Source organism: Spinacia oleracea, chromosome 2 (genome assembly GCF_020520425.1).
Source record: "Spinacia oleracea cultivar Varoflay chromosome 2, BTI_SOV_V1, whole genome shotgun sequence".
Lineage (NCBI taxonomy): Eukaryota > Viridiplantae > Streptophyta > Magnoliopsida > Caryophyllales > Amaranthaceae > Spinacia > Spinacia oleracea.
The window spans coordinates 65,566,416-65,589,828 of record NC_079488.1 but is presented as its reverse complement, the minus strand read 5'-3'; the positions used below and the strand labels follow the sequence as shown (position 1 = coordinate 65,589,828).

The 23,413-nt window shown below is 36.1% G+C and overlaps 3 protein-coding genes across 6 annotated transcripts; 2 read left to right on the top strand and 1 right to left on the bottom strand.

Annotated features, from left to right (window-relative positions):
• The first annotated feature begins 1,585 nt into the window (after positions 1-1,585).
• Positions 1,586-5,634, top strand: LOC110799897 (pentatricopeptide repeat-containing protein At1g80550, mitochondrial). 2 transcript variants are annotated; one of them, XM_022005168.2, is made up of 3 exons: positions 1,586-3,471; positions 3,556-3,676; positions 5,334-5,634. In XM_022005168.2, the coding sequence occupies exon 1, from the start codon at positions 1,775-1,777 to the stop codon at positions 3,170-3,172; it is 1,398 nt and encodes a 465-aa protein (XP_021860860.1). In that variant the 5' UTR covers positions 1,586-1,774; the 3' UTR covers positions 3,173-3,471; positions 3,556-3,676; positions 5,334-5,634. The 2 variants fall into 2 exon arrangements, with proteins under 2 accessions (XP_021860860.1, XP_021860859.1); XM_022005167.2 differs by lacking the exon at positions 5,334-5,634 and having other exon boundaries at positions 3,556-4,086.
• A 7,349-nt stretch (positions 5,635-12,983) lies between these two features.
• Positions 12,984-16,821, top strand: LOC130467904 (uncharacterized). Of its 3 annotated transcripts, none has more exons than XM_056836919.1 (3): positions 12,984-13,594; positions 15,838-15,977; positions 16,551-16,821. In XM_056836919.1, exons 1-2 carry the CDS (start codon positions 13,177-13,179, stop codon positions 15,930-15,932), a joined length of 513 nt encoding a protein of 170 aa, XP_056692897.1. In that variant the 5' UTR covers positions 12,984-13,176; the 3' UTR covers positions 15,933-15,977; positions 16,551-16,821. The 3 variants fall into 3 exon arrangements, 2 of the variants coding, with proteins under 2 accessions (XP_056692897.1, XP_056692898.1); XR_008927919.1 differs by lacking the exon at positions 16,551-16,821 and adding an exon at positions 15,043-15,194 and having other exon boundaries at positions 12,987-13,594; positions 15,838-15,909; XM_056836920.1 differs by having other exon boundaries at positions 12,990-13,594; positions 16,530-16,821.
• A 661-nt stretch (positions 16,822-17,482) lies between these two features.
• On the bottom strand, positions 17,483-21,962 carry LOC110799894 (putative clathrin assembly protein At5g57200). Its single transcript, XM_022005164.2, has 15 exons — positions 21,521-21,962; positions 21,335-21,404; positions 20,940-21,037; positions 20,633-20,771; positions 20,423-20,550; positions 20,218-20,310; positions 20,016-20,066; positions 19,807-19,872; positions 19,623-19,688; positions 19,450-19,530; positions 19,265-19,342; positions 18,963-19,133; positions 18,799-18,874; positions 18,585-18,709; positions 17,483-17,997 (listed from the first exon to the last, which is right to left on the bottom strand). The coding sequence occupies exons 1-15, from the start codon at positions 21,608-21,610 to the stop codon at positions 17,563-17,565; spliced, it is 1,767 nt and encodes a 588-aa protein (XP_021860856.2). The 5' UTR covers positions 21,611-21,962; the 3' UTR covers positions 17,483-17,562.
• Between the last annotated feature and the right edge of the window lie 1,451 nt (positions 21,963-23,413).

Sequence of the window (23,413 nt, the reverse complement as noted above, 5' to 3'; positions counted from 1 at the left end):
CCTGTTTCTGCAATACTGCTTGCTGCCTGTGTATGTTGTTGCTCTGTTTCTGTCCCCTGTTGCTCTGTCCCTTGTTGCTCTATTTCTGGTGGTTCCATATTTAAATCAAACGGGTAAGCTTTATGTTGTTCCGTATTCAAGCTCCTGCTGGTTCCATTAAAGAGTATGTCAAGCTCATCATCATCTACTTCATCACCACTTGAGAAATCGTGGTTTTGATCCTCTTCAAGTTCTTCATCCAGAAACCATGGCTGATTTAGATCCAAGTCTGAAGCCATCAAATCCCGGCGATGATGCTCTCCTAAAAAAGCTGGTTGCTTTCCCTTCCCCCCCTTTTTTTTAGTGATTTTCTCTCTCTCTGTTTTGTTGAAAATTTTCTGAACAATTAAACAAATGAAGTATGTATTTATATTGTGGGTGCGAGTCACAAGTTTAGAAATGTGAATTTGAGTAATCTGTGTGTTTTCTAACCTGTAATTCTATTGGAAGTTGCTGAGAAATAAAAACATTTTATTGGTCAGTAAGTTTTTGTATGGATTAATGACTTGGCATGATAATTACTCATTTGTTATTGGCTTAAAAAATCAGCACTATAATCCAAACCCATTAATTGCTGTTTTGTTTGTTTTTAATTAAAATTTAAATAAAATATGTACTTTATCTTGAAAGTACAAACAATGATTTAGCTTATCTTTTACCTTAATAACTTTGATTTTGGTCAAACGGGCACTGTATTGTGGGACGGAGTGAGTATTATCTAAAACTTCCTCCTCGACTAGGGCTGCAAATGAGCCGAGCCGAGCCGAGTCGATTAATAACCTTATCGAGCTAAGCTTGTTAAGGAACATTGGTATTCGAGCAGGCTCGAGCTTGAACGAGCTTTAATTTTTTTTGTTCGAGCCAGGCTCGTTTAATAAAATACTTTCTCGGGCTCGGCTTGAGCTTGCTCGTTTGTATTTCGAGCTCGAGCTCAAATCTTAACGAGCTTTAAACGGGTTTTAGTAAATGATCGAAAACCTATTCAATTCAAGGGTACTTATAGTGGCCATAAAGATTGACGAAATATGAAGAAGTAGCTAATTTGGAAGTCCAGCAACATTCTTGTTGATTGTCGTGATTGAGAAGACTAAAAGAGGAAGCAGGAAATATGAATGTATAATTGACAAAATTCAAGCAAATATGCATTGACTATTGAGTTTCTAGATATATAATTCCTAAAATTTGTTTACTTTTTACCATATTAAATTTAGACTTTACCATTATACAAAATAATACATATTCTATATTTAAATTTGTATTATTCTATTAAAATATTTATAAGCTATAACGGAGTTATAAACGGGCTACTAACGAGTTACAAAAGAGATATAAACGGGCTGTTCGTGAACAATAACGAGCCGAACGGGATATTGTTCGAGTAAAGCTCGTTTAACAAACGAGCCTTAAATATTTGCTCGAGCTCGTTCAATTGCTTAATGACCGAGCTTTGACCGAGCTTTGACCGAGCTTGTTCGCGAGTTGTTCACGAACGTCCTAGCTCATTTGCACCCCTATCCTCGACAACCATCCTAGCGGCCTAGCCTAGCAGCAGCAACTTATAGGCAGCTCACCAAACAAAAGAGCAGCAGCAACTTGCACTCTTGCAGGGCGTACTCCCCGCAAGTCTAGTCTAAAGTCTAAACACTGCAAATCTGCAATACAAACGATTCTTTGGATTATCAGCATTCAGCAGCAACCCTCCCTCACAACAAAGTTAACTTTTTGATTACCAGAAATGAAGAGACACAAAACTCTTTTAGCTAATCTCTCTCTCGTATCCAACGCATTGCAAGAACTTCTAATCCCTTCTTTTCCCCAAAACTATGTCAAATTCCACCAATTTCACCAAATAACTGCAAATCCCCCAAACCCCATCTCTAAAAGCCCTAATTTCAACACCCCGTCTCCTCGAAAACCTCTTGATTTCATCACTGTTTGCCAAACCCTCTCATCTTACAACAATGACTATAATCGGGCACTCGAATTTTTTAACTGGGTTGAAAACGATTGTGGGTTTCAGCATAATACAGAGACTTACAATTCGATGATTGATATTCTGGGTAAGTTTTTTGAGTTTGATAAATGCTGGGAATTTATCCAAATCATGCGAAAACATTCATTTTCAATGCCTAATTACACCACTTTTAGTATTATGTTTAAGCGTTATATAGCTGCTCATTATGTTAGTGAAGCAATTGATATGTTTGATAGGTTAGGGGAGTTTGATTTGAAAGATGAGACATCTTTTTGTAATTTGATTGATGCACTTTGTGAGTATAAGCATGTGATTGAAGCGGAGGATTTGTGGGTTAAGAGGCAATTGTTTGTTAAGTTTGTGACCGAGCCAACCAAAGTTTATAATATGATGCTTCGTGGGTATGCAAAGATGGGGTGGTGGAGTAAATGTAGGGGGTTTTGGGAGGAGATGGATGGGAAAGGAGTTCGGAAAGATTTGGTGACGTATTCAATTTTTATGGATGCGCAATGCAAGTGTGGGAAGCCATGGAAAGCAATACAATTGTATAAGGAGATGAGGAGGAAGAGGATGCAATTGGATGTTGTAGTATATAATACGGTTATTCATGCTATTGGTCTCAAAGAGGGTGTTGATTTCTCGGTTCGTATGCTTAGAGAAATGAAGGACTTAGGATGTGAGCCGAATGTGGTCACATATAACACAGTTATAAAGCTTTTGTGTGAGAATGGGAGAATGAAGGACGCGTATGGGATGCTTTATCAGATGCGCAAAATGGGTTGTCAACCGGATGTGATAACTTACCACTGTTTTTTCCGCTGTCTTGTTGAACCAAAGGAGCTACTTAGGTTGTTTGAGAGGATGTTAGAAAGTGGGGTTACCCCAAGGATGGATACTTATGTGATGCTTATGAGAAAATTTGGGAGATGGGGATTCCTTCGACCTGTTTATATTGTTTGGGATAAGATGAAAAAACTTGGTTGTAGTCCTAATGAGGCTGCTTACAACGCCTTAATTGATGCTTTGTTGCAAAAGGGTATGGTGGATATGGCAAGGAAGTACGATCAAGAGATGCTTGCCAAAGGTCTTTCTGCTAAGCCAAGGGAAGAGCTAGGAACAAAGACATCGATTGACAGGTCTGGTGATGTGGAGTTGTGATGCTTTGACTTGTCTGAAGATTTTAGGTCCTTATATCGGTTCGGATCATAATAGCTTGTGTGTTCAAGAATGACATGAGTGCTTGATTTGGATTATAGGGAAATCTTAATGTGCATTGCCTGAGAGGTTTACGCCCATGGCTAGTGTTAATATTTTTACCCTAAAAAGACATCCGAGTATTCTAAATGTGGGAATCTGAACCATGAATTAGAAATTTTCTGGATAAACCAGGAAAGGATCAGGAAATGACTGAAGAGTATTGATGTTGTTGGTGAATGTGATGTAACTTCTTTTTACAGGTGTGTATCTTTCTATTTTGTTTATTGTCGTGGATTTTTTATTCTGACTACTTGACTAACGCTGTATGATCTTTGGCTTGCTAGTGCAACTTTTGCACCTGCAGCAGTTTCAGGGAAATTCCTGGAGTATGGAGTGAGTTGTCCAAGGGGGTTTGTGTTCTAACAGCTTACAGTAACGGAGGGGAGGCATGTCATATCTTGATTGGTACATTAAATGCTAGCTTACATTAGAAGTGGAGTTAGACAGTGAACCTTTACTTATAATTGTGCTATATACTAGTGAAGTAGTATTCTTTCTTCTCTTCTCTAGTACTTTATTTCAAAATCATTTGGGCAAAATCAGCCATTTATATTTCAACCTACATGTTTAGCCAAACGATAAAGTACATGCTGAATCAGATTCTTTCTGCTTGCTAGTTTTTAGTATACCAATAGGCTATGTAGGTTTGAACGATGAGAAGGGTCATGAAACAGTGAAAAAGAAGAATGTTTTTACATTTTTATGTTTTTTGATTAGTTATACTGAGATGAAACTAAAATCAAACTCCTCTTTGTAAAATGTTGTCATTTCCCTCAATACTCTTATACTTGAATAATCAACTCCACTTTAGTAAATTCTGATCGCCTAGATTGAACAAACACAGTGAACTAATTTTTATTTTTCCCCTTCCCCTTCTCCTTTTTGTGGATGCATCCTGAGAGACATTCTGAAGTTTCTTTGTTCATCTAAACTCTGAACAATACGGAATCACCCAAAATTAACTCAACGCTGCTGGCTGAGAATCTATTTTCAAGAAAAGGTTTTTCTCAGAAGCCTATATTCCTATATGGTGGCAAACAGATGCAACTTATAACTCATAATTTCCCTATGGAAGCTTACGCACTTCCTGATTACTATTTGCTCTTACGTGTATCTGCCACGAAATTACCGAATTAGCTCTTTCGCTTCTCTGCAACTATCCTTAAGATTCTCCAGTTCATTTAGATAACCATGCAGCATATATTGACTGTTTTGTGTAAGGCACGTCTTCAGACAGATGGTTTGTAGTTGTTGGTCCCTGGCATTTCTTTATAAGTCAGATTTTCTCTTCTTCCTGCCTGGCGGTCTATGTTTTTTTAAGATAACTTATCTTGACTGTAATCCATCTTCTTGCTTCTGCCATATTTGAACAATTTAATTAGACTTAAAAAACAGTGTTACAATGTTGTCAACTTGTCATCAACCAGTGAACCATTTCTGATTACAATCAAGAGTATGTATCTTGCTCTCAAATACAGTATTCTGGCATCAATCTTATCCATGTCATTTTGCAGCAGAATGTTTAAGCTTTTCTTGTTTTGATCACTTTATGCAAAAACTGTCCTTGATCCCTAAATTTTCTCGCTCTAGTATCTTCCACACGGCCCAGAATGCAATCTGGGGCCAATGGGCTATCATATGTCCGGAATCACTCCCTCTAATATTAGGAAAGATAACTGTCTTATGAATCGTTTTCCCTTGATCTTATTATTATACATCAAAAGCCCAGAACTATTTTTGTCACGGCCCTATTCCAACTGTTAAATTGATCAGGTTCGGTCTCCCTGTAGAAAACTTGTTTTCTCCGAACACAAGAGTCTTGTTTGGGTAACAGTTGATAGGACCACTTGCTGTATTTTCCAATTGAGGGATTTGTGCATGATTAAAGATCTTGGAATGTGATAATATATTGATGAGATGTAAAAATTTGAGATTTTGGACGATGTTTTTTCTTATTGTTCCTATGCTTGTGTATCTTTTGTTGTTTGTGTAAAACAGATGTAATTCTCTCTCTCTCTCTCTTTTTTTTATTTTTTTTTTTTTTTATTTTTATCTTCTGCAGTCGAGAGTTCTCTGTTGCTCCATTACTGATGCAGGAGGACTGCTAAAGAATTCCTTGGACAAATTCATGGAGCTAATGCAAAGATGGTGACTGAGCTTAGCTTCTTTGAAGCTCTTTTCGGTTAGTTTTGGAGTTGTATGCACATGGCTGATGTGTGCATGGTTACACTTACAAGCGTTTTCCCTAACTGCATCGAAATTTACTTGGTGCCATAAGCGTTTTCCCTAAGCCGTGTATACAACATGTCTTTGGCACGTTTTGTCTTGGTTTTGGTAATTGAATCATAGATTAGTTTCCTTGCTCCGTTGGAATTAGTTGTGTTGTAATAATTGGGTTTTCAAGGCAAATACTAGAATAAGAATAAGAACGAGTTTAGGAAATCGTTGCGCCGTGGTAACCAAACCACTGCCTTGAAAACGAGATTCGGTGCAACCGGGGTGCACAATTGTATCCACCGATTCGTTCCCTAAGGTTTACACAACTCTCAACACACAAAGGCACTTTTGGGTGATGAGATGGAGCCACATAAACTTATGCCCAAAAGAATAAGAAGGAAAAGGTTTGAAGAGATACAAATATTCATGACTTAATCATGAACCAAAATTCTTCCATCCAAAACAAAAGGGAAAGGAGGAGGAGAGGAAGAGATCAATATATGTGTGTACCAACAACTCAGAAAATGAAGAGTACTTATAGGATGTGTGGAGGAGACAAAACAATCCAAAGAAATCAAAGGTTTCAAAGGAATTCAATGATATTAATCAACCATAAACCCATGATAATGAAGAGTTGATAACCCCCATAATCAAGAGAAATAATGGACCAACTTAATCACCATAATCAGAATGATAATTGTCCATAAATAATACTTAAAAGGTTATCATAAAGGAGGAATCCAAAGAGAAGATAAAAAACGGACAACACCAAGAACCGATCTCGAAACCTGCCGGTTTTCCAAAATCGGCCGGTTTTCGGTTCACTTCAAAAAATGTCTTTTAAGTCCGATTTTCAACTTACACTCGAAACCTGCCGGTTTCGGAAAACCTGGCAGGCAGGTTTTGAGAAACCTGCCGGTTTTCCAAAACCTGGCAGGCAGGTTTTGAGCGCTTTTCCATCTTTAAATTCCAACAATCCCCCACTAAAGATGAGAAAAGATACCAAATGAAAGAGGAAGATATTGGGCATAAGAGGAGCTTAATACATAACACTTGGTGTTACATAAAGTAAATTGAAACCAAATGCTTAGTGAAGTGAATTATGACTTACAAACCCAAGGGTGGACGTACCTTGAAACCCTTAAGTCCTTGATCAAAGAGTGGACTAACCTTGAAACTCTAAGATTTAAGTCACGCCCCCACAACACATACCTCACTCCAAAGATTATGTGGACTCCGCAAAGTGTACGCGTTTTAAGCCATGCGTTTACCTTAGTTCTCATGGAAGCTCTAGGAAACTGCCCAAGTTTCCATAGAAGATGGCGAGTCTTCACAACCACGTAGGTGAATCCTCAAATGCTTCTCAAAATAGCACTTAGTCAATAGGGTTAAATTATGTTCACTTTTAGTGAACCATCAAGAGCTACCTCGCAGCTATATTAACCCCCACAAGACCATAGATTCATTAAGAACATAATATAATGTTCAACCTCTCAAATAATTTGGTTGGTGAATCCACAAGTTGAATGCGTCCATTTCAATATGTTAGATTCATTAAGAGTTTATACAACTCAACCCTCATACAAGCGGTGGTTCTCTTTAAAGTGCATCTCAACTAGCACTCTACCATTAAGAGTTCAAAGACTCAACCTCATTCAAGCATTACAACACATGCCATAGGGATAAGCAAGTAATGCTTATTACTTTACTCAAATGGGCATGAAGCCTATCCCCCTCGACATTTCAACCATCAAGGATCATTACATGTCCCAATTCAATCTTCGTACCATAGTGCATAGCGTACCTTGCATTAAGATTTTCCGTTAGAAAGTATAACCATAAGCAAGGACATTTAAATGGTATATGCTCACTCAAAAGCACACATGGTAAAGAAATTATAAGATGCTTTGTTCTTGGTTCAACTAACACCAATTAAATTTGATGGGACAATTTTGTAAAACTCAATTTTACAAAAAGTTCTTCATAAAGTATGATCCTCAAATCAACATAGCCACTTTAGTGAAAGTACTTCATCAATATCAAACTTCTATAATTTGCATCGAAAACTTCAAAGCGACATACTTTGAAAACATAGCAAATAAATACCATTCGACCTTATCCATGATACCTTTAAAATGAAGCAAACCCTCGTTCACTAAAAATTTGTGAAATTAAAAACAACTCAATTATTTCACAGTAAATTCACAAATAATAGCTATGTCAAAATACCAACAATACATATCATTATCATAGCGGAAAACATACTAGCGTCCACAACCTAAATCATGTTTTAGGTCCTTTTAAAGGTTGAAGCTAAAAATTACATTCCACACATACCCACAAATGATATGATTTTATATTTCCACAAATCTTCTCAAAAATTAAGAAAATGACTTACTATGAAAACCAAACATTTGTTTTCATATATTACTCAAAACCATTTACTTAAATAACACTTTCAACTTTCAAGGGAGAAGACATAGAATTCAATGAAGGTTTAAAACTCAATATTCAACATGTGATGTAAATATAACTTGAGCACATCATCCACATATCGAGTAAAATAACCACACATAATTATCACCTTGGAAAAATAAGAATTGAAATTCTCCACCCAAGTTATTAATCTAAACAACTATGAGAATTCAAATTCTACACAATCAATATGCATCAAGATATCGATAAGGTACATGTACCATTACAATGGTGATAACTCCAACACACATAATGAATTCCATAAACACATAATTCTTATCCTGAAGCATGGGAACTCATCACTCATGGTTTTACCACTTAGAACAATCACTTTACATACCTATGATAAAAGAGCATGCAATATAGGAATGAAAATTAAACTGCTCAAAAATCTAAGTGATATAAAACTTGTTCCCAAAATAATAAGAATAAGAAAATCTCACTCCCTTACGTTGATAAGGTTCTCCCAATTCAAGTATAGCCTTGAAACTCCTAATAACCATCCGATGAATAGTCATCAAACCCTTTCAAGAAAACATCTAGATATTCATATTCCTTAGGTAGGTTGCGAAACTCACAAGTAAGCTTAACTTACTCCCAAAAGCTTCCCCTCAAAGGTTAACGACAAAAAGTCTCCATTGACAAATCACGGAATTAAGGTCTTACTCATAGGAATTGAAAACACAACACAAATTCAAGGCATACATAAAAACGTCCTTTAGCATAACGGGCAATTCTCATGCCTTGAAAACTCTGACTTCAAGTCTCTTCTAAATTCAACTTGTTCACTACTAACAAAAGAATTAGAAGAAAATAGAACAATCAAGCAAGAGACACTTTAAACCCAACATGCATAGCCAAACAATTAATTGCATCATGCACAAACATGCTAAAAGAAGAATTACCGTTAAAATGAGAATACTCAAAAAAATACATACCAAAACTCATCAATAAGATGAACATCCCAAGAAGTCATGGAATTACATGCATAATAAAAAGAGTACACTCAAATAATACAAGGACCAAGAAAACAAGTCCAACATTGAAATATTAGGCACTTCCCATATAGTGGACTTAAAAGTCTCTTTTACATGACACCTAAAAATTTCGAATCTCGAATATTTGGACTCACAACCACTTTCCAAAAAACACCGGGGTCTAAAGGTTTCCCAAGAGAAACTCTCAAAAATACATGAGCATTCAAAAACAACCCCCACATGGAAATAATAAGCCCAAAAATTAAGATCATAAAATGATCACTCAACAAGGTTAAACTATGAGAAATGCCATAATAAAATTATGTACTCAACAATTCCCATAAAACCATTTTAAGATCAATAAACCCTTAAAACTCAAGTCTCAAAACTTTTGGCCAACTTTAATGAAATTCCAACACCAACACAAATAAAAAGGCTATTTAGTCTCAACCATAGAAAATTCATTAAACAACACCATACCAATCATGACAAGATTAATGGTCAAATTCCCAAAAGTGTAGTGACTCGAATAATCAGGTATACATCCAAGGAAAATATTATACGTAAAAACTCACTCAACATATTCCAAGGAAAAGGGTTAACATAGTTTGCTTCCACAAACTCAAACACTTATGTTCTAGGGGGTCATCACAAGCTTATGATAACTTGCTCCAATGGGTACACAAAAAACTCCAAGGAATTAAATATGCATATTTCCAACAATGCATAAGACACCATTGATTATGAAGTTACATACCCAATATTCATGGTGATAAACAAGAACTTGGAATCATACGTATACACCAATATTACTATGACAAGTTAGCGCTTGAAATGACAACGTACAAGGCTAATAATCTAATCACTATTAGAATAAAACTACTTACTAAATACCCTTAGTAAAGCAAGTACACAAAGTCACAAGCCCAAAATTCCTCTACCAAGGAAAATATGACAATGCACAAATAATTCACATTAGTCTTTAAAAGACTAAAAACATAACTTTAATAAAACTAAGGTCTCCTCATGAAATTAAACATGCATGAAACCAAAGTAAACTGTAGAGTGCAATAACATGTTCATACATCATAAATAATTCAAATACTCTACTTTCTAGTAATCATTCCAACAAACATCATTTGACAATATAAAAATCAATTTTAATATTGTCATCTTCACAAAATATAATTTGTTGAAATGACTATTAGAAATGAACATGTTAGAATAATATCTTATTAAAAGAAGTAGTTTAGAATGAACCTCCCTTGATATTAAATCAAGTATGTGTATTGTAAGACATTCCAAAATCTTCAATCAATCCTCCATCACGATATCATGACCACCATTCATCAATCATCTTCTTCCAAGACGTTACTTTTGACTTTCCGTATCCAGAAAAATCAGGTTCGTTGTTGAAGTTGTAACTGACGATCGCGATCATCCAATGACAATCCGACCGTTGAAAATCAAGCCCAAGATGTCCCGGATATTGTGTCAAAATTTCAGGACAATCGGACCACGGATGACCCTCGATCCGGATCAATCTTTGAGACTTCTCCCAGAAAAACGTGAATGAAAAACATCTTTGGAAACCCTCTAAATTCCCTTTATCTTTCACTCAAACTCACAAATATAAATTTCCTCAAAAATCATAAGAAGTATTTAGCCATTGAAATATATCTCGTTTTCAAATTGTTGTAATAATTGGGTTTTCAAGGCAAATACTAGAATAAGAATAAGAACGAGTTTAGGAAATCGTTGCGCCGTGGTAACCAAACCACTGCCTTGAAAACGAGATTCGGTGCAACCGGGGTGCACAATTGTATCCACCGATTCGTTCCCTAAGGTTTACACAACTCTCAACACACAAAGGCACTTTTGGGTGATGAGATGGAGCCACATAAACTTATGCCCAAAAGAATAAGAAGGAAAAGGTTTGAAGAGATACAAATATTCATGACTTAATCATGAACCAAAATTCTTCCATCCAAAACAAAAGGGAAAGGAGGAGGAGAGGAAGAGATCAATATATGTGTGTACCAACAACTCAGAAAATGAAGAGTACTTATAGGATGTGTGGAGGAGACAAAACAATCCAAAGAAATCAAAGGTTTCAAAGGAATTCAATGATATTAATCAACCATAAACCCATGATAATGAAGAGTTGATAACCCCCATAATCAAGAGAAATAATGGACCAACTTAATCACCATAATCAGAATGATAATTGTCCATAAATAATACTTAAAAGGTTATCATAAAGGAGGAATCCAAAGAGAAGATCAAAAACGGACAACACCAAGAACCGATCTCGAAACCTGCCGGTTTTCCAAAATCGGCCGGTTTTCGGTTCACTTCAAAAAATGTCTTTTAAGTCCGATTTTCAACTTACACTCGAAACCTGCCGGTTTCGGAAAACCTGACAGGCAGGTTTTGAGAAACCTGCCGGTTTTCCAAAACCTGGCAGGCAGGTTTTGAGCGCTTTTCCATCTTTAAATTCCAACAAGTTGATTCTTTTCCTTGTTTTACCGCTGTGGTTTCCCGCCAGAGTACGGGTTTTCATGTGGAGAACTAAGTCTTTTAGTAATTGTTTCTCTATTTTGGGTTTCCATGTTGCTTTAGAATTTGTGTTAGCAGCATCTTTGCTTATTTATATGGATGCTTATGTAATGTAACGTTAGAAAATTTGATAATATTATTGTTGTTATTGCAATTTCATGTGTTGCACACTAAGAGTTGGTGGTAAATTTTTCTTTAACTTTCATAATGAAATCTGCGGTCTTATTATGTTCGACTTATCAGGCAGAACAAGTTTGGATAAATTAAGATAATGTATTGTTCTAATATTGGTAACTTGTGGGAAAATGCCTTCAACTTGTAGGAGTCTAATGAAATTCATCTTGAATCTCTTTGCATGTTTCAATTTTCTCAAGGTAATTATAGAAAGTTAGGTAATCTCCATAAAAGATGAACCTAAAGGGCATGCTTGGATTGAGGGTAATGTATTAAAAGGATAATAAAAGTCAAACTAAGGTAATTGAAAGTGACGATGAGGGGATGAAGTGGTGGCAAAGGGAACAAGTTAGTGTTGGCAAGAAGAAAATAAAAGGGAAAGGGAAACAAATACTCTCATCATGGGGGGAATAGTTATCCACCATTCCACTAGGGTGATTATTATCCTCATTTGGGGTAATTACTTCCTCCCTTCCTCCCTTCTTCTCACAACACCACCACTACCACAACTTCTCATCACAATACCACTACACCACCCTCCTTGCAACCACCTCAATTTACCTTCATTGTCCTTTTATTATGGTGGTTTGACTTTTATTATCCCCATAATCCATTACACCCAATCCAAGCGTGCCCTAAGGATCAACTCCATTGATGTTGTTGAAGTCTTACAAATATTTAGCAAGTTATATCTAATTACAATTTTGTGTAGCCACCAACATCAATGTCTGTAAGAGTTGTGGCGTGCTACTAACTTGACATCATTTAAAGTTTTAGACTCGACTCTAGCTCAATCCTAATGAATGAGCTCCCACTAAAAAATAAAAAAAATTGTTTCAAAATTGGAAAATTTCATAATCCAACTTTTTGCTAATAGTTTGACCTCATGTTATTTTGTTAATTTGTATTAACAATCAGTGGCGGAGCCACGGTGCCCTCAGTGGGGTCCTTGACCCCACTTGATTTTTTTTTTTTTTTTTTTTTATAGTTAAAATTTCAATTTTTTTTAAAAAAATAAATAATTTTAGTGAAAGTTTCATCAATTTTTAAATAGTGACCCCACTATCTCAAAATTCTGGATCCGCTACTGTTAACAATCCTAAATTACAACTCCCTATAATGTGTTATTAAGTTGGCATATTTAAACTCACTTATACATTATGATTTATGAGCTATTCAAACCAAGTTACCAATTATTGAACCCGGCTCGCATTCAAAATAAAAGACGACCTCGGACCCTGCTCAAATAGCTCACGAACACACACCAAGATCTCTATAAATATGTAAAATATCCTTTCACTTATCATTACTCCTTATCAATCAAGAAAACCCCCCAAATATCTTGTTAGCTTTTTTGCAAAGAAACGCTGAATATAATATCATCCAAAACCGCTCTAGTAATAAGTCGGTGTTGTCGTGCGCAGGTACAAAACCCGTACGCTATCAGCTCATATATTCTTCCCCAATTCAACAAAATCTCGTTTTCTCTCTCCTCTCCCATCAATGGCACGTCGGTTTTCCCAATACCTAACCACCACCCTCTCCTCCTCCTCCGTCGCATCAACCACCCTTCTAAAACTCCTCCCAAGTTCTCTATGCTCCCCATTTTTGTCCCACCCTAGAAATCACCTCTCCACAAAAGCCCGCCTAATCGAAATCGACCTTGAATCCTCCGATGGCGGTGAAATCGAGGTGATAGGGTTGAAGAAGCTTGAAGATGCTATCCACGGTATCTTCGTACGAAGGCTCGCACCCGATTGGCTCCCTCTCCGGCCAGGTTCCTCTTACTGGGTCCCACCTAAACGATCCTCCGACAACATTATTGAGATTGTGGAGAGGCTCACTAATCCTTTGACTGAGGAGGAGTGTCTTTCTCTCTCCTCTACTCGTGGTTGGCCCTCCTCCTCTTTCTTCTTTGAAGGTACTTCCCCTTATTAGCTTTTTGTTTTCAATTATAATGGCTTCCATTTCTTCTTAATTGTTAGAATTGATTCATGTTATTTTAGGTTTATATGATCATTTATGTGTTGATGTTTTATTGTGGTTAAAATGCTGTATTGATTCGACACGGTTTGATTTCAGTGATCGATTGATCGATCTGGAGAATTGGGTTTGATACTTTGAACACAATATTATGAACTTTAGACATATTAAGTAATAGTTTTTGCATTCGTTGAGACTATTTTGGGATGTCCGGAAAGAGTTGGCAAATAGATTGAGTGATGACACAGTCTATGGTAACTTACTAACTTGTAAAGATGTGAACTTTTTTTTACTAGAGTGCATCATCGGGTTAAGAATGGTGAGAAACGATCCTCTTGGTACCTCAAACCCACTAAAAAAAGGTGATTGTGTATTTGTGTTAGTGGGACTCTTGCAGGTAATGAGAAGCTCAAAAAATGGAGAGACAATGTGGCGATTATATCTGAAGAAAAGGCTATATTTTTGTGAAGGGAACATCATAGAGTTATTTGAACAGTATAGGATATAGTCACTTTTTTTTGGGTTTAGGTTGAAGTGTTTGTGTTAAAACAAGTGTTTAGGACAGTTGTCTACATCGAGAAGTGATGATTATTGGTGAAAAAATCATTTGAAGGTATGTGATTGAGTTGAGGATAACCTGGATTTTAGCAATGGCGACTTATGGTGGGCTTCAAGAGTTCAAGTTCTTTAGGACAGTGTGTTTATTCCCCGAGTTCAAGTACATAAGTTTAAGATGTAAGTCGAACTGGTTATCTATTGCCTTGTAAGCAAAAAAAAAAGATAATTTTCTGAACTTTCTTGTTTTTTTGTGTGGTACAATTCATTGGTCTTCTACTCTAGAATTCTAATGCTTACAAAATCAGAAAGAGCTCCTTGACTAGAACCTGGCTTTCAATCCTCTCCCCCCCCCCCCCCCCCCCCCCCCCCCGATGTAAGCTCATATGTTATGGATGGAAACTCCGTTTATTTTGGAGTTTTGACTTGTGTCTTTGACATGTTATGGATGATAAAGCTTACTTCTAAAAATTATGTAATGTGGATTGAGAGGACGTGTTCAGACTGTTAGTACATTCCCCCTATATATCCCATCTCTTTCTGATTTACGAAAAACTTGGTTAATGAACCATATGTCCATGTACAACAATAATCTAATGCCCTCTGACCTTCAGAGAGTTTTTTTTTTGGGTTAAGGGAAATCTATTGGGGTTGTTGTAACTTGCCTTGCGTTTTGAGCTGATATTAAGAGATAATGGAGCACCAGCTAAAGAGATTGAGCTGGATCCTTTCTGCCAAAGTTCAATTCCAAATGTAGCAGACTAGCCGTGTAGAATAACTTTCAGACTGTTTCTTCCCTACCTAACTGATTGCGTGATCATTGACCTTCAGGGACTTGACTTCTGAGTTCTCACTAAGTGCAATATCAATCCGAGTAGGAGGTGCAGAATTAAAAACTAGCTATCTTCAAATGCTATAATTGGCTTTTTTGGCAGGCCCATGTACCGCCAGGCTGCATTTTTCCCTTTTATCTTTTTCCTGAGGTTTGTAATTTCAGTGAGTAAGCCTTTAGCATTCCTCTGCATTTTCTGTGTATCTGAGCAAAAATTCTGTCCTCCGGTCATGCATTTAGTGGATTTATGTGTAGTAGTTAGCTAATATGTTATATTATTAAGAATTAACGAACCCTCTGTTAATACGGCGTTCTTATAAAGGTTGTAAGGTAGTACAGTTGTTTAAGATTCATGAAGAGGGAACCTCGGAGCCCCTTCCAGAGTTCCAGTTAAGGAAGTATAAACTAAACTGCCCTAAAACTTCAAAGGGTAACATGTAGTTAGTACAGTAGTGTTATGTAAATGTAATATTATTTGACTGATTGATTTCCAGTTGAAAAAAGAGGCTCGAGCTGTCCTTTACAGACCTTTTTCACCGTAAGACGGCAGCCTCTTAACATTCATCATGCCTTTGAAAAAGGAGGCATATTTTACGGGAAAAAGGGATTGTTAATGGAAGTTCCTTACCCACTAATTCTTATTTGGGTTCCTCTGCATGCTTTACTGTAGAAATATCAACTCTCAAGTCTGAAGTACAGGAAAAGTTGATAAATGCCTTATTTTAGTCCCTGGCCATTTCTTCAGTCAGATTATCTCTTCGTCGTTAACTATGCTTTCTTGCTTTTGGTGACAGGGTCAATCAGACATAGCACTCCTGTGCAAGTAGAGGTGCAGGTACATGACTCGAGCAACTTAGGGAAGCCATCAGTATCTGAGGATGAGGAGTAATGATCTGTATTTATGGCCAGTTTACTCTCTAGCAGACGTCTGATGGTAAGCAGTATCCAGTGTCTGTATTTTTAGCGTAGATCTGAAAGCCATTTGGTGTACGATGTACCCCCCATTCCCCCAAAACCATGATAGCAGGTTTTTCAATTTGCATATATTGGTGCTGAATTCTACTGTGAGCTCAGGATTCTGGTTATATCTGTTGGGTTGATAAATTTCTGCAGTCTGATGTATTTGTAGCATCTTTGCTCAATTAGAACAGTTGTTATAAATGAATGTGTATTTAGGAAATCTCGTAGAAAACTCGACTTATTATGAATCGTAATACCCTGTATGTTCAAGTTTGTGTCTGAAAACCTGGTTGAATGTCTGTTCCTCCTATAGGATTCCAACTTTTCCCGTAACATCATAACTGTTATCGCTCTTTTTTTTTGGATAATCTATTACTAAAAACAGATGAAATGTTAATTTGACTCTGGAATCTGGTCCAAGAAACCTTTATCTTTCACTATGTTGATTATAAGCTATGGGTGTGTGTAAAGGCTTGTTGTTTCTCCTTAGTTGATTGTATGCGTGTAATTGTATTTTCTCTTACAGATATACTGTTCGAATCTACAGGCTTCTGCTCGTGCAAGGGTTGATCACGAAGTCATGAAACATTTATTCTGGAAGGCAAACAACACAAGTATACTGGCATTTGTACATAATTGTAACCTGTAGTTTCCGCAGCAAAAAAGTTTACTGTCACCTTTTTCTGATGTCCATATGGTAAAGCTAGGTTAGTTGTGGAAACTCATCCTGTATTTGTTTCTTGCACATCGACTCAGGAGAAAAATAAATACAAGTGTGATCTAATTTATGCGGGAGCATTTCTACATTCTGACTCAAATCTTGTGTTTTTTTTAACTGTTTTTTCCATGTTTGTCTTATGTTGCAGTCATTTTAGCCGATGCAAATTTAATTAGGATACTAATGTTTTAGTGTTTTGATTGTCAAACATTCGACTATTTTCTGTTGTATTGTGGATTTGGCCTGAAATAGCAAGGCAAAACCTCTGATTCCCTTTTAGCATATTACCGTGTCTAAGCAAAGTAAAACTCAAGTTTTTTGTATTCATTATATCCAACTGAGTCTGAATATATAATATCCAATTTCCTAACCAATCCAGATTGAAAATTCGGGCTTTGTAGGAGTACCTTCTAATTCATGAATCCGACTATGGTTTTGACAGAGCATTAGTCGAGTTTAGTTAGCTTTGAACAGTAAAGTTAATTTATTTCCTATTATATTGAAATTGAGAACAACATCAATCTTGGGACTAGGAAGTATTTTCTCTCTGTAAAATTTTTGCAGTTTGCGGTCGCATAGGAGAAAGAATGACAATGTTGGATTTGATATAATATCTGTTTGCATGAATGACCAAAACTCATACATATCACTGTCTAAATTTCAAAAATATGTCAAACTAATACAATGAATATGACATGTAGAAAAAGAGGGATGATGTTACGAAACTGAAAAAACCTCGAAAATGAACGCTTACTCAATACTCACAAAAAGAATAAAGGGAATAAATCATTGAATAAACTGCACCTAGAAAGAATATCAAAAATCAAAAACTTTTTCTCGTCTAAAGTAGACCATGATTCCCATGGAGAGGTGTTGTATTTTGAGGGAAAGCGGAAAATGGATCCCCAAACGGGTTAGACGCACCCATGCCCATGGGTTGCTGCTGCTGGACCTGGGGGTATTGAGTAGGGGAGGCGTTTTGGAATGGCACCATCATCATACTCTGGGATGGTGGTAGTTGCTGATGATGATGATGTTGTTGCATCATTATTTGCTGCTGATGTTGCTGAGACATAGCCATCTGAACATTGGTGGGTGGGGCAAAGCCGTTTGACATGAAAAACGGGTCCTGCTGTTGTTCATACGGGTTGTGTACTTGGGCGGCGCCTGCTCCCATCCCATATGGCCCGTATCCTGCATTCTGCATCTGTAGCTGTCTTCTTGCATTCTCATCTTCGTATAAGCTATCGAGTAATAAGCTGTCAAAACCGCCCGCCTAAACTCTCCAAAGGTTAAACCAATAAATAACCAGCATATGTAGCAGATGGTTTTAAGGATACTTTAAATTTTCCATAATAATATGCATGTAAAAAACTTGTTTTCCTCGATTAGTGGCACAACAGATACATTAAGCAACTTAATGACTTACTAATAAACATAATACAATGAGACAGAGCCATAACAAAGAATGGTTTCTGTTTTGGATCTTTCGGAATTGGTTTTCCTACGAATTTAGACTAGTTAAGGTTAAATTGTATACTTCAGAACTTCCGGCACACTTGATGACAAAATCCATTCTAGGTGATGGTCATTGAATTGATCAAAAATAAATAAATTATGGCTTATCTATTCCTCACCAGGTGAAGAAAGTAGTGTACAGAACCGAAAAGGTAGAGTAACTGGAACTTTAAGTAATATGATATGGAGTACTACGTAGTATATTTGATGGCCCAAGTTCTCAACTTGTGCTCATATTCTACTTGGGCTCTGTTTACTTATGTCCCAAAGTATACTAGAAGAAACTTTGGTTTTTTATGGTATATTAGTGATAAGAGAACAAAGTAGAAAGTTTAGAAGACACACCAATTTGGTATCTGGCGGTGGAGTATTGTTGATGTTGCTCGGCGTAGTAACTAAGGCTAGTTCCCATCCTGATGTACCACTGAATTCTGTCAAGGCATTGCTTGCTGTAGATCGATGTTCACCTCCTACATTACACCCAAAATCAGAAGATAAACACAGACATTGATTTTTTTTTTAGTAATCTATGAAAATGAATTGGGAAATTAGTAATTACCTGGTGGAACAATGGCAAGAGCTAAGGCATTGATTTCTTCCAGTTCTGCAGCTTTTGGGTTTAATTCCTGCAGACCCTGCACAAATGAACCAGACAAAGAAGAGTGAGAATTTCGGGACTGTGAGCAAAAAGTTTGCGAAAGAAATTTTGAAATATGGACATACAAGAAGATCATCGTCTGTGGATATCAAGGGAGGAGGTTCAGGCTGAGGCTCTGCTTCAATCTCTGGCTTTTCTTTTGGCTCTTCCGGTTTCTCTTCCTCTTCTTCCTCATTATTTTGTTCCTTTTCAGGTTCTTCACTTTTTTCTGGGGATTCTTCTCTTTCTTGATACTCCTGCACTTCAAATAAACCTTACTTTTAAACTTTTAACAACAAATTGTTGGAGGCGCAATAAGTACGTAATTTTATGAAACAAGGTATTATGATACTTGGAAAAACTAAATTTAATTGGTGAAAACTCTCACCAATCTCTTTGCAACAGAACCACTGTGTGGCGCTTCTTTGACATATTCCTCCATAGTAGCCAGAAATGAGGGGGGTGGCTATATATTAATCAAGACAAGATATATTCAGACCGTCAAACTGTACAAACTTGAAAACATTAAACTGAAAAACACAATAATTTATCTTCTCAGTTGCAGAAAAAAACCTGTCGTAATGTAGGGAACTGAAAGTTCCTGGCTAGATCCAATCTTTTCGAGAAATCATAAAAATCAGCTAGAAATTCAGCCTGTACAAGACGGTAAATGTTACAAAAAATTTCAAGAAAAAAACTACAGGTGAATGGAATTGACCTTGATTCTTTAAATCTGTATAACCTACCTGCTGACCAGCTCTTTTATAAATGTTAAGGGCTTTTACAGCATCATGTTTAGTCATGTCGAAGAACTACACATACATGTAGATTAACATGAAGATTATTAGGCGGTGAAGGCAAATCCTTTTGAGGGGTGTAGCATTCGTCAAGAAAAATGTAGCTTACAAGTTTCTGGATAGAAATTCATACCATGTCCACTAAGTTAATTATACCATCATTAATCGCGCAGTATATTTTAAAGCTTTCTTTCAGCACCTACATTATAAACGTGCAGAAATCATGAAAAACTGGGAAATCAAGCTTAAAAGAAAAGTTTCAGTCAATCCAAATACTGATGTAGTTTTATGCTGAATATAAATGATAAACGGAGTACTTAAAAATCAAAGTAATATGCATACCAAAGCTAGAGCATACTGTACGAGGTAATTGGTGCAAGCTGCTCCTTCAGGCTGCCAAATAGTGCAAATAGTCAGAACATTTGTTAGAAACACACTAACTATTAAATCAGCCAACCATGATTTTCAGTAATGAGACTCCGGACATACATAAAAGTGTTGTAAACTAACAAGTATGAGAGTCTAAAACAGAATCAATTGTTACCTGACAACCCATCAACCTGAACAAAAGCTGCTGGAGAGCTGGTAATTGGTCTAGTAGCTCTTCAGAGGTCAAAAGCCGGGTTCTACTGTGTACCTGATAATCAACTCAACTAAATTAAGCACTAATTTTCATTGTGCACCAAATTAAGCACTGTGTTAAGAAGAGGTAGGGACATGATAAGAATATACTCAATAAGTCTTCTGACCTTACTTGCACCCGGTGAAGATCTTGTCAAGCGCTCTGCCTCAATGTCATACTTCAAGACCCTAAAACATTCTAGTCTTTCTTCAAGGAAGAGTGCATATGTACGAACCCACGCAGAACAATCCCAAGCTGCATTGACATTTTATGTTATCTTCCATAGTAAAATGATCAAAAGAGAGGAAGTGGGGGTGGTGTAGGACAAAGAGGGTACCTAAAGGGCTTGAATCATCTTTAAAATTCGATATTTGAAGAACATGTCCCCTGTGTGAGTATGCCAGTAGCTCCTCCCTAAATGTAGGGTCTCCCTCTCTCAATGTCCTATGAATAACTATCAACACCTTAATCGCGACCTGTACAATACAATACCAGTTACCTTATAAGAATGTTTTCAGAAAACATTGCAGAACCAAATCCATAAATGCAAATGCAATGGTGAACCAAATCTTAATTCTTAAATAATACAGGGAGAAAAAAAAAATCATAAATTCTTGAAAGAAATTAATGGAAGGAAACTTTACAATCCAATTTTTGGTCTTGGTCAACCTCCTTGACAGTGCATGAATACAATAGGCAACGTCTGCTCGTGGTCTAACAACCGATGTAGCAGCAAATACTTCTGATCAACATCAACAACAACATTGAAACTTTATTAGAATGAGAAATCATGATTAAAAAAAACTCTGTATTTCTCTAACACAATTCATTTTTTTTTTATTATTATTATTATTATTTCTCTAACCACCAATATGAACAAGCTAGGGTGTTACCCTTGTTTGACCAACTTTCATCATCAAATTCCATAACATGCATATCAACTTTTCTATCACATACCCAAAATTACATTATTATAACAATGTCATCACTTGATCTCCTTAATTGTATGCATGTATTAGAATTCGGGTGAATAACTCACTTCTAACATGTCGTTCCTTCGGAGGAGCCTCAACATGATTAGTCGCCTTCACCACGGCTATATCCAAATCCTAATCAAACAACATTTTCCCATCTCATTATTTATGATCATAGTGTCAAATTATTAACAAAAAATAATATTAAATCATGAACAAAATGTGTAGGGAAAAAATCAGAAAATAGTGACCTTGAATTCGCTGTTGACTTTTGCAAGGCCAACGGTGGTGGAATCCTTAAGCGCTCCATAGGCTTTGCGAAAACTATGAAATGTTCCCATAAAAATGGAAAACTATAACTCTAAATGCAATAATTATTATGATGTAATAATTATTATCAAAGGTGGGATTTACAGGGGAAAAAAACCCAGAAAAAGTTGATGATGATTTTGGTAAAGAAGGTGTGTGGTGTAACAATGTCAAACAAAGAACAAGAAACAAACATTTGTCTCTCTCTCTTCGTGTGTGTAATTTTTCTCTCTCTATGTCCAATATGTGCGCATCAAAAGGATGGATGAAGGATGACTAGAAGTGGGGGTGTTTTAGTAATTCTGCATTTGATGCAGAATTTTTTCTTTGGGGCGAATGAGCTAAATAGCACTTCAAATTACTCCGTATAAATGGGGGAGATAGGATCTGAATCAATGACCTGTTATATATATATTCTCGGTTTTAACCATTTGACCAAAATATTATTAGTTTGATGCTAGGAATATATGGCCTTGACCCTTTTGAGATTTCATTTTGTTTGGTCCTTTTACTATTTTCTCTGATTTTATATATAGTTACATCAAATTTATTTTTCACGTTTCTTAATATGTAATTTCCACAATATTATATTTAAGTATCAATAACTATATAAAAAAAAGTTAAATATTTGAAAATATACGTTGACACTAATCTTTCAACAAAATCTTATACGAATTATGATATGCTTTTGACCAACATAAGTTGGTGGAGTTGGTGGGGAACTCACCTTGTGACTTGGAGGTCACAAGCGATGACCTGCGAAGCTGAGCTGGTTAACCTGTGCTAGGTGCTGGTTCAGTTAGGGTCTCTTCTTCTTACCTATTAAAAAAAATTATGATATGCTTTTTCTTAAATGTAGAAAACAAGAGAAAGAAAGAACCTGAGCTTACAGAGAGGCAAGCTTCAGAGGGTGATACATCTTCAAGAATCAAGATTATCCCCATTCTAATGAATATTATCTCTGTTCCTGATAGTTCTTTATGCTAGAAATAAATTTTGACCGTAAATTCTCACTATTATATACATCAAACGGTATCATATAAGATATTGTTAAATTAGTCTCGGTTTGTATATACAGAATTGAATATATTAATGCTTAAACGTTACATTGGAGTACATGCAAATAGTAAAACTAAAGAACATTAAGAAACGGATGTAGTACGAAGTAACAAAAAACATGGAGTATCGAAAACAGTGTATGAATAATGTGAAAACAAAAGTCTTGCATCTAAAAAAAAAAACGAAGCAAGCATTTGCCTTCAGTGTGGAAATGACAAAGATAACCTTCTTTTTTATTCTTTTACTTTATTTCATTTTTGGAAAGGATTTTGCTTTAGTTTAATCAATCTTTGAAGTTGGCAAAGATCATGGCATGTTGGTATTTGGAATCTTTATTGGACAACTTTGAGGCCGGTCCATTAAATTGAATTCTATACGGAGTATGAGGGTTTCTTTGTGAGTGATAATGATTAGAGAAATCTCATTTTCTTTGCTTTGAATTATGAGCCATAAAATAGAATCTATCTATATATATTATACTAAAAGAGAGGAAATCAATGTGGTGATGACAAATGTCACTCATTGATTGGCCTCTCTTTTAGATATAAAAAAATTAAAAAATAAAATAATTGATTGTAAATTATTTTGTTACCTTTTTACCCAATAAAGATTTGATTCTATTTTCCTAAAAAAAAAGGTATCATTCTATACATGAGGAATACTATATAAAATATGTTTTTATATTTTGGTAACAAATATAACAATATATGCTTATGTTTTTATTAAAAAAAATAATCCATTTTACGGAGTACGTAGTAGAATATTTACAAAAAATA

Bases quoted from the DNA above. Each gene is read 5' to 3' on its own strand.
- LOC110799897 (XM_022005168.2), top strand. From the start codon at position 1,775: ATGAAGAGACACAAAACTCTTTTAGCTAATCTCTCTCTCGTATCCAAC.
- LOC130467904 (XM_056836919.1), top strand. From the start codon at position 13,177: ATGGCACGTCGGTTTTCCCAATACCTAACCACCACCCTCTCCTCCTCC. The intron at 13,595-15,837 runs GTACTTCCCCTT...TTTTGGTGACAG, and splicing joins CTCCTCTTTCTTCTTTGAAG to GGTCAATCAGACATAGCACT.
- LOC110799894 (XM_022005164.2), bottom strand. From the start codon at position 21,610: ATGGGAACATTTCATAGTTTTCGCAAAGCCTATGGAGCGCTTAAGGAT. The intron at 20,551-20,632 runs GTACCCTCTTTG...ATGTCAATGCAG, and splicing joins AGATGATTCAAGCCCTTTAG to CTTGGGATTGTTCTGCGTGG. The intron at 19,343-19,449 runs GTTTTTTTCTGC...ATTAATATATAG, and splicing joins AGTTCCCTACATTACGACAG to CCACCCCCCTCATTTCTGGC.